Source organism: Amphiprion ocellaris, chromosome 6, assembly GCF_022539595.1.
Source record: "Amphiprion ocellaris isolate individual 3 ecotype Okinawa chromosome 6, ASM2253959v1, whole genome shotgun sequence".
Taxonomy (NCBI): Eukaryota; Metazoa; Chordata; class Actinopteri; family Pomacentridae; genus Amphiprion; species Amphiprion ocellaris.
Window position 1 is genome coordinate 855583 of NC_072771.1, and position 10631 is coordinate 866213.

The 10631-nt window shown below is 41.5% G+C and overlaps 1 protein-coding gene across 1 annotated transcript; it reads left to right on the plus strand.

The window, feature by feature from the left end:
• The first annotated feature begins 3641 nt into the window (after window positions 1–3641).
• LOC118470105 (basic proline-rich protein) lies at window positions 3642–6702 on the plus strand. Its single transcript, XM_035946942.2, has 3 exons — window positions 3642–3836; window positions 4019–4098; window positions 5652–6702. Exons 1-3 carry the CDS (start codon window positions 3734–3736, stop codon window positions 6315–6317), a joined length of 849 nt encoding a protein of 282 aa, XP_035802835.2. The 5' UTR covers window positions 3642–3733; the 3' UTR covers window positions 6318–6702.
• Window positions 6703–10631: the final 3929 nt, after the last annotated feature.

Genomic DNA, 10631 nt, shown 5'->3' on the forward strand with positions numbered 1-10631 from the left:
AGTCTTTGGGGTGTTTGGTTAGGAGTCTTCAGGGTGTTTGGTGGGGAGTCTTTGGGGTATTTGGTGGGGAGTCTTCAGTTTGGGGGTATTTGGTAAGAGATACTGGGGAGTTTAAGGCAGTTGGTGGGAGTGTTTGGGGTAGTTTGGGAGTGCTGGAGTTAGTTTGGGAGTGTTGGGGGTGGTTTGGGAGTGTTGGGGTGGTTTGGGAGTGTTGGGGTGGTTTGGGAGAGTTGGGGTGGTTTGGGAGGGTTGGGGGTAGTTTGGGAGTGTTGGGGTAGTTTGGGAGTGTTGGGGTAGTTTGGGAGGGTTGGGGTGGTTTAGGAGAGTTGGGGTAGTTTGGGAGTGTTGGGGTAGTTTGGGAGGGTTGGGGTTTCAACAGGATTGCTTTGGGGGTATTTGGTCGGTTCATTGGGTGGTTTTGGTTGCCGCGTCCAGCTCTGACTCTTAAGTCATGTTTTACTTTCTTCCTGTTTTATTTTGACCACTTCCTGTTTCGTGTCCGTACTCATCCTCTGCCTAGCTTCAGGTGTTTTGACGCTCTCTGGTCTCACCTGTGTGATCACCTGTTACACCCTGATGTTATCCATCTGAGTGTCATTGTTCTTAAACTCAGCCCTCCTCTTGTTCTTGTGACTGGTGGGGTATTTAGGGTGTTTGGGGTATTTAGGGTATCTGCACTTTAAGGTCGTTGCCGGTTTATCGTTGGGTAGTTTCGGTGATTAATGGGACTATTTGGGGATGTTTGAACAGGAGGTTTTGAGGTGATTGATCAGAGATGTCGAGGACATTTGGTGGGAATGTTTTTGGTGTATTTGGTGGGGTAGTTGGGTGGTTTGGGGGGTATTTGGTGGGGTTGTTGGGTGGTTTGGGGGATATTTGGTGGGGTTAGTTGTGTTGCTTGGGGGTTACTTGATAGGGTAGTTGGGTTGTTTGGAGGCTGAACTTCTTATTCCACACCAGTTTGGTTTCAGACCAGGCCACTGAACAGAAACAGCAAACTGTTGCCTCATTGAAAATATTAAACAGAGCCTGGATGGGGGTAATGTTGTGGGAGCTGTTTTTCTTGACCTCAGAAAGGTATTTGATACTGTCAGTCATACTTTGCTTTCTTCCAAATTGGTTTCTTTTGGTTTTTCCTCTGAGACAATAGATCGGTTTACATCACATTTGCAGAATAGAGAACAATGTGTCAAAGTTCACCATGAGACATCCACGTTTTTAAATACCCACATGGGCGTTCCACAAGGGTCCATTCTTGGTCCCTTACTGTTCAGCCTTTTCATTAACGACCTCCCGTTAAACTGTTCTACTGCAACATGTCAGCTTTATGCAGATGATGCAGTTATATATACAACCAATAAGACACCAGCTCATGCTGCAGACGTCCTGTCTTCATGTATGGTTAATGTCCAAGAGTGGCTGGTTCAAAATCACCTTGTATTAAACCTGGAAAAAACAGTGTCTATGTGCTTCTCAGTTAGGAAATCAAACCAACAATGCTTTAAAGTTAATATACAAAATCAAGAAATCATTCCAGTGACAGAATTCAAGTATTTTGGAGTTGTACTAGACCCTCAACTTAAATTTAATCTCCACATAAAGAAGATTTCAAAAACAGTTTAAAAAAATCTGAACTGCTTTAAGTTAATCAGAAATTATATTCCTGACCAGGCAGCCCTGCTGTATATGAAGCTCTGATCTTCTCCCATATCTCATAAGGTCTGACAGTTTGGGCTCAAGCATCTCCATCTACAATAAAACACATCGGTTCATTAAACAATCAAGCCCTGAAAATTATGGATAAAAAACCAATTCCGTGGCATCACTGTCTTATTTTTAAAAAAATACAATTTTTTGAGTTTTGAAAGCTTCATAGATCTTTGCTTCGTCAAATTAACCTTTAAATGCCTCAACAAATCAGCGCCACTCTGTGGATTCATCCAAAGACAGGATGGCTGCAGGGTCACCAGAAGCTCCACCAACAACAATTGTAAAATAGCTTACCGCAGAACTACATCTGGACAGACAGCCTTTTCAATCAAAGGCTGTCACATCTGGAACACATTACCTAATAAAATTAATAGGATAGCAGACTTAAAAACTTTTACAGCAAAAGTTAAGCATTGGCTGAAAGAAAAACAAGAATGTACTCACCTATGACATCTAAGAGGTAAGACTGACTGTGGAGTGTGTCATTGTGCGTGTTTGTGTGTGTGCGTGTGTGGGTGGGTGGGGGTTATAGGTTTTTAATGCTGTCTGTGCTGTTTTTAATTTGTGTTTTTGATCCTTTGACTACTTTTACTTAAAAGCCCAACCAGGGACAGGAGTTGTAAATTAGCTCAATGCTACACACTCTATATGTAATGCATCAGTTCTATGTGTTCTATGATAATTGCATGGTCCCTGATCAAATAAATGAATAAAATTAAAAAAAAAAAAATTTAGTCGGGTAGTTTGGCGGTTTGGGGGTAACTTGGTGGGGTAGTTGGATGGTTTGGGGGGTATTTGGTGGGACATGGGGCAGGTTTAGGGGGTATCTTATGGGGATGCTTAGGGGTATTTGGTAGGGAAGATTTAAGGGGTTTTTCAGTATTTGCTGAGAGTGTTGGGGGTATCTTTTGGAAGAGTGTAGGGCGATTGGTGGTAAAATTTGGGAGTATTGTGTTGGGGCAGTTTTAGGGGTATTGGGGGTATTTAGAGGGGAGGGACACCGTCATTCATCTGGTGACCCTTCAGAGGGTCCTGAACCCCAGTTTGAGACTCACTGGACTAAAATGTTGGTGTTTAAAGTCGTGAAATCAGTAAAATGCTGCTGTTAATCTGAAGTGTTCCTGTTGATACTGTAAGTACTTCATGTACTTGTACTACAGTATAACAGACTAGTGTAGTACATGTACCTCATCCCTGTCCAGACTGAACCGTAGTGAACTCAGCTCATCCGCTTTGTTCCAGGGTTTCACATTTATTTGTTCAGGCTTCAACTCAAACTTCAGCTCCAAACTCAAATATTGACTCTGAGGTCAGACTGGGGTCACAGTGGAGGATTGTGGGAGTTGTAGTCCTTCAGGGCAGCTCTGAGGTCACACTCTGGTGTGTTTTCCAGGAATTTGGTTTGTAGTAAAACTTCTGGGAAGTTTCTGTTTTAGTTTCACGTTTTAGTTCAGTTCAGTCTCTGAAGTTTGATTGGTGGGTACAGGAACAGCTGGGGGGTGGTTTCAGGGGGAGTTCAGGGTATTTTGGTCATGTGTTTTTTTTTTTAAGTTTCAAGGCAATTTGTGTTTTTTGGAGGGCAGTTATGTAATGTTCAGACAGTCTGAGGGTAATATGGGGCAGATTTGTGGTTTGGGTAGCAGATTTAGAAAGTTGGTGGGGGAGGTTTCTGGGGTCAGATTTGAGGTGTTCAGACAGTTTGAGAGGCAGTTTAGTGTTTTCGGGGGGGAGTTTTGGGGTATTATGGGGCAGATCTGGAGTACTAAGGGGGGAGTTTTTGGGGTATTACGGGGCAGACCTGTGATGTCTGGTGGAGTTTGGGGGTTTTATAGGGCAGATCTGTGGTGTTTGGGGGGAGTTTTGGGGCATTATAGGGTAGATCTGTGGTGTCTGGTGGCGTTTTAAGGTATTACGGGGCAGATTTGTGGTGTCGGGGGTTTCTGTGAGTTTAGCTGCCCTCTGTTGACCGTCAGTCTGGAGGTCGTCAAACCCTCCGGTCAGCTGCTGTGATTGGCTGAGGAAGATGTGGGCGGAGCCACCGGCTGCAGAAGAAGGTGCAGGTGTTTGTTCTCCACCACAGAAGAAGAGGAGCGCAGCAGGAGACACCACAGAAGAAGAGCTGGGAGGTGAGTGAGATGGTTTACTAATCATCCATCAGTTTATTGGTGATTGATCATCTTCGTTGATCATCCATCAGTTTATCGGTGATCAATAATCTTTATTGATCATCTCTGCGGAGGTTCTCACAGCAATGAGGTCTGTCAGTGGAGAAACTTTTAATCTGAAAAACCTGAAACTCCACTTCCAGTTGGCTTTATAACGTGTGGTCCGTGTGCTGCTCTGGCTGGTCGTCATGGTAACCCTGGAGACCTTTGGACGGTTGCTGAGGTAACCTCCTGTTATTTGTAGACCTATGAGGAAGAGGAGGAAGAGGAAGATCCGAATAAGAACCTGGAGGAGGTTCTGGGTGTTCCTCTGAGGTTCTTTAAGGGATCACTGAGGATGTTCTGTAGATGTTTCTAGGGTGCTGTAGGTGTTCTAGGGTTGTGTAGTTTTTCTAGGGTTCTGTAGATGTTCTAGGGTTCTGTAGGTGTTCTAGGGTTGTGTAGTTTTTCTAGGGTTCTGTAGGTGTTCTAGGGTTGTGTAGTTTTTCTGAAGTTCTGTAGGTGTTTCTAGGGTTCTGTATGGGTTCTAGGGTTCTGTAGGTGTTTCTAGAATTCTGTAGGTGTTCTAAGGTTCTATAGGGGTTCCAGGGTTCTGTAGGTGTTCTAAGGTTCTGTAGGTGTTTCTAGGGTTCTGTAGGTGTTCTGGGGTTCTGTCAGTGTTCTGGGGTTCTGTAGTTTTTCTGGAGTTCTGTAGGTGTTTCTAGGGTTCTGTATGGGTTCTAGGATTCTGTAAGAGTTCTAGGGTTCTGTAGGTGTTACATGGTTCTATAGGTGTTTCTAGGGTTCTGTAGGTGTTTTAAGGTTCTGTAGGAGTTCTAAGGTTTTGTAGGTGTTCTAAGGTTCTGTAGGTGTTTTTAGGGTTCTCTAGGTGTTCTCTGGTTCTGTAGGTGTTTCTAGGGTGGTGTAGCTGTTCTGGGATTCTGTAGGTGTTCTAGGGTTCTGTAGATGTTCTAGCATTCTGTTGGTGTTCTCGGGTTCTGTGGGTGTTCTAGCATTCTGTAGGTGTTCTAGGGTTCTGTAAGTGTTCTAGTGTTCTGTAGATGTTCTAAGGTTCTGTTGGTTTTCTAGGGTTCTGTAAGTGTTCTAGGGTTCTGTAAGTGTTCTAGGGTTCTGTATGTGTTCTAGGGTTCTGCAAGTGTTCTAGGGTTCTGTAAGTGTTCTAGAGTTCTGTAGTTTTTCTAGGGTTCTGTAGGTGTTCCAGGTTGCTGTAGGTGTTCTAGGGTTCTGTAGGTGTTTCTAGGGTTCTGTAGGTGTTCTGGGGTTCTGTAAGTCTTCTAGGGTTCTTTAGGTGTTTCTAGAGTTCTGTAGCTGTTTCTAGGGTTCTATAGGGGTTTTAGGGTTCTGTTGGGGTTCTACGAGGAGGGCAGCAGAACCGGATCCATGAGAGGATGTTAAAGTTCCTCATGAAGGTCAGAGGATCAGGTGTTGGTCCTAGACTGATACTGAAGGTTCTGATAAAGTTCTATCAGGTCTGATGGTTCCAAATCAAACACACAACAACACAACTAGAACACAATTAGAACACAACTACAACATAACTTTGTCTCTCTGTGGTTATTTTGTCTTTTAAATGTAGTTTTAATGTTATTTTTTAGTTTCTTAAAGCTGTTGGTTCCGTGTTTGTGTTCCTAAAGCTCCTCCATGAGAACATCTCCAGTGTTTGTGGTTCTGACGTCTCCTCATATTCAGTCTGTGGCCCTCAGTGGTTCCTCCACCCTCAGGTCGGACAGCTTCAGAGCAAGGGAGCTTCTGTCATGTTTCTGTTTCTGCCTTCAGCTCAGGTCCAGCTGTACACCTCCAGGACCTCCAGAACCTCCAGGACCTCCAGGACCTCCAGAGCCTCCAGAACCTCCAGGACCTCCAGAACCTCCAGAGCCTCCAGAACCTCCAGGACCTCCAGAGCCTCCAGGACCTCCAGGACCTCCAGAGCCTCCAGGACCTCCAGGACCTCCAGGACCTCCAGAACCTCCAGGACCTCCAGAGCCTCCAGAGCCTCCAGAACCTCCAGGACCTCCAGAGCCTCCAGAGCCTCCAGAACCTCCAGGACCTCCAGAACCTCCAGAGCCTCCAGAGCCTCCAGGACCTCCAGGACCTCCAGAGTCTCCAGGACCTCCAGGACCTCCAGAGCCTCCAGGACCTCCAGATGTCTTCATCTCAGAGCAGCTCGGACCTCCAGCCTCCTGGACTGAAGGGTTTGTGTTGGTGGCTCCATCGCTGCTCCTCCTCGTCTCCTCCTCCTGCTCCTCCCCTCCCTCCCCACCTGGGCCTCCCCCGGTCCTCCCCTGCGTCTCGCCGCCGCTCCCTGCTGGTGGTTCTGCTGCTCTGCTTCCTGCTCCTGATGCTGCTGCTGCTGCTGTGGAACTACCACTGTCTGTTCGTGTCCAGGATCTGCTCCAGAGAGGAGGAGGGGGGGCCGTGACCTCACACCCGGAGATCACATGACCTCACACCCGGAGATCACATGACCTCACACCTGGACCTGAAGGACGTGGAACGTTCCTGAAGAAAACATCGTACTCACAAACTGACTGGAGAACAGAAGCTTCATGCTGTTCAGATGATTGGAGGTTCTGATCAATAATCTGTTGTTATAAATTCTGGAAAATACATTCATGTTTTCAGACCTTCAAAATAAAAGCCTGTGAAGACATTTTTATAAATAAATCAAACTACAGACATGAAGTGTGGTGAGACCAGACAGCAGAGGTTCTACCTCAGAGAACCTGGTTTAAATAATGGACATTAACCCTCGTGTCGTCCTGCAGGTCAAATTGACTCGTTCTGAAGTTTGAAAATGTGTGGAAAAATAAATATTTTCACAGTGAAACTTCTGATGTCCACATTTTCAACATTTTTGGGAAATCTTTGAAAATTTTTTGGTGGAAAAAAAGAAATGTTAAAAATGTTTCTGAAGAACATTCACATAAAAAATGGTTGATTTTTTTGTGAATGTTCTTAAAGAAAACAGAAGTTTTACTGATATATATGGAGTCACTTTAGATATTTTTAGGATTTTTCTGGAAGATTTTTACTAATTTTCTGAAAATATTTACTAGGATTTTCTTGCCAAATTTGGATGATTTTTTCAAATTAAACTTTTAAGGGAAATTTTTAAGGAATTATTGGAATTTTCTTCCTGAAGGTTTTGCACATTTTCAGAAATTTGGGGAATTATGTTGCTGAGTTTTTGAATTTTTTTCAGGCAAAGAAACAATATTATTTGGTGCCTGTAAATGAAGACAACAGGAGGGTTAAGAAAGAAAAAGGTCTATAACCTCCGATCCAGGCTGGAGTTGTGTCTCCAGTAATTATTTCAGTTCATTTCACCAGCAATGATTTGAGTCAACAGTTACTTTAAACTAAAGTTATTTTTAAGCTTCTCCATCAGTCCTCATAATCTGTTTAACCAAGATCTAGAATGACTCAGAACTGTCCAAAATAGAAACAAGGAATAATTATTGGTCCTTGAAGATGGAAAAAAGCACAAAATGTCCAGTCCAGGCTGGTCTAGTATCACCATAAAGTTCCTGTCAGTGTTTATCTATGGATGGATCCATATTTCTACTAGAATCCAGTCTTTGGTCCACATTTCTCCAACTGTTGAGGCTCTAACATCAGTAGAATCTGATGGGTGAAAGTTGGACCAGACAAAGTTCCAGTTTTTAGATATTTAGACTAAATGTTGATGTGGACTCATTGGTAGGAACCAGAACCTGGAGTTCATAGAGGTCTAGGTGTTCATAGATGTCTAGGTGTTCATAGAGGTCTAGATGTTCATAGAGGTCTAGATGTTCATAGAGGTCTAGATGTTCATAGAGGTCTAGGTGTTCATAGAGGTCTAGGTGTTCATAGAGGTCTAGGTGTTCATAGAGGTCTAGGTGTTCATAGAGGTCTAGATGTTCATAGAGGTCTAGATGTTCATAGAGGTCTAGATGTTCATAGAGGTCTAGATGTTCATAGAGGTCTAGGTGTTCATAGAGGTCTAGGTGTTCATAGAGGTCTAGGTGTTCATAGAGGTCTAGATGTTCATAGAGGTCTAGATGTTCATAGAGGTCTAGATGTTCATAGAGGTCTAGATGTTCATAGAGGTCTAGGTGTTCATAGAGGTCTAGGTGTTCATAGAGGTCTAGATGTTCATAGAGGTCTAGATGTTCATAGAGGTCTAGGTGTTCATAGAGGTCTAGATGTTCATAGAGGTCTAGATGTTCATAGAGGTCTAGGTGTTCATAGAGGTCTAGGTGTTCATAGAGGTCTAGGTGTTCATAGAGGTCTAGGTGTTCATAGAGGTCTAGATGTTCATAGAGGTCTAGATGTTCATAGAGGTCTAGATGTTCATAGAGGTCTAGGTGTTCATAGAGGTCTCGGTGTTCATAGAGGTCTAGATGTTCATAGAGGTCTAGATGTTCATAGAGGTCTAGATGTTCATAGAGGTCTAGATGTTCATAGAGGTCTAGGTGTTCATAGAGGTCTAGATGTTCATAGAGGTCTAGATGTTCATAGAGGTCTAGGTGTTCATAGAGGTCTAGGTGTTCATAGAGGTCTAGGTGTTCATAAAGGTCTAGGTGTTCATAGAGGTCTAGATGTTCATAGAGGTCTAGATGTTCATAGAGGTCTAGGTGTTCATAGAGGTCTAGGTGTTCATGGAGGTCTAGGTGTTCATAGAGGTCTAGGTGTTCATAGAGGTCTAGATGTTCATAGAGGTCTAGGTGTTCATAGAGGTCTAGATGTTCATGGAGGTCTAGGTGTTCATAGAGGTCTAGATGTTCATAGAGGTCTAGATGTTCATAGAGGTCTAGATGTTCATAGAGGTCTAGGTGTTTGATGAGCAGAAACTGAGACACACAGAGAAACTTTATTAATGGTTTAAAACCATCTGAGTCATATTTAAGGAACTTTTTATCTTCAATATTTCTGCAGCTTCAATTCAACACAGAAACTGATGAACTAATTTTTCTTAAAACTGTAATTCTAGAAATCAGAGAAGTTTAGTTTGAAATCTGAAGCATTTTTGTCTTTTTAATGTTTAATCTGAAACTAAGAATCAGGAAATCTTTCTTTATTTTGTTGCTGTAAACTTTTAGTTCATGTTTTTGTTGAACTGATTCATTAAAACTCAACTAAAGACGTGAAGTGATCATGAACCATCTACAGCTGAAGGTTCTGCCTGTTTCTAGGTGGAACCGACGGCAAACAGAACCTGTCCAGACATGTTCTAACAGCAGAAAATAACTGAGCAGAACCGCAGCCCCACAAACCCTCAATTACAGAACTATTCCTGTCTGAGGAGACGGAACGTTTAAAGTCACAGCAGCAGCTCAGAACACAGGAACCAGAACACAGAAGAAACAAACAAAACCAATCAACTGGACCAGAACCAGGACTAGAACCAATAAACTGAACCGGAAACTGGATCGGAAAATGTGATCAGAAAATAAAACCAGAAAACAAAACTACAAAACAGAACCTGAGAAAACAGAACCATTAAAAAACACAAAACACACAGATTCAAAGAGATAAAAAATAAATAAAACAGAACCAGAACCAGTAAAAAAAAAACAACTAAACAACAACAAAATACACAAACAAAAAACAAATCAGAACCAGGAACAGGATCAGACAAAACAGAACCCAAGAAAAAAAACGAAAAACTAAAGTAAAAAAATCTGAATATAGAACCAAAAACAGAGCCAGAGAAAATCAGAACCAGGAACAGAATCTCGAAAAATAACCAGAAAAATAATCAGAAACAGAACCAGGAAACAAACAAACAAACAAAAACAAATCAGAACTAGAACACGATCAGACAAAGCAGAACTAAAAAAACGGAACCTAGAAAAAGAACCAGAATAATAAAAATAATTAATTAATTAATTAATTAATTAATTAATAATAAAAAAAAAACAGAACCCGAGGGGAAAAAAATCTGAAACACAAAAACCAAAAAATCTGAATACAGAACCAGTAAAACCAATATACAAACAAACAAACAAACAAACCAAAGAAAATCGGAACCAGGATCAGAGAAATCAGAACCAGTAAAACAGAATCAGAACGTTTCCACCTCCAGTTTAACTTCAGACTGTCAAGGTAGACTCACTGAGAGAGGAACCAGAACCCAAGCTTTTCAAAATAAAACTTGAAGCAGCTGTAGACTATTAATAATCAACAGAATCAATCAACCGATTTTATTTCTGACATTGAAGACAATAAAAACACAAATATCTGTAAACAAGTGATTAAAAAACACTAAACAATAAATAAAACATGTTGTTATTTGTCGGGTTTTCATTTAAATTCTATAAAATCTTAACTTTAGTTCTAAATTATTGAGTTTTTCAGTTAAAAAAAATCTAATAATAGTTTGACAAATTTAATAATTTTATAAAAATATTATTGAAACAGTTTAAAATAAAAAACTTTGTTTTCTAAAGGAGAAGATGAGTGTAATATTACAAATAAGAGTTAAATAAACACTATAATGAATAGATCAGACTTTACAGTTAATAAATAGTTTAAATCCACAACTTTTAATTTGTCTTTTATTTTTATTTTATCTATAAAATCACTTTACGTTTATTTTTCTGTCTTTAAACTGTATCAAAGTATTTTAGCTGAAAGTTGAAGTAAAAGTCTGAAGTATCAGAATTAAAGTACAGTAACTACTGAAGTAAAAGTACTCCGTTACTTGTCACACAGCTCCAGGCTTTTATTGTGAAGGGCAGCAGGCAGCGGAGTTTTATTGTGGAGGAATTGACA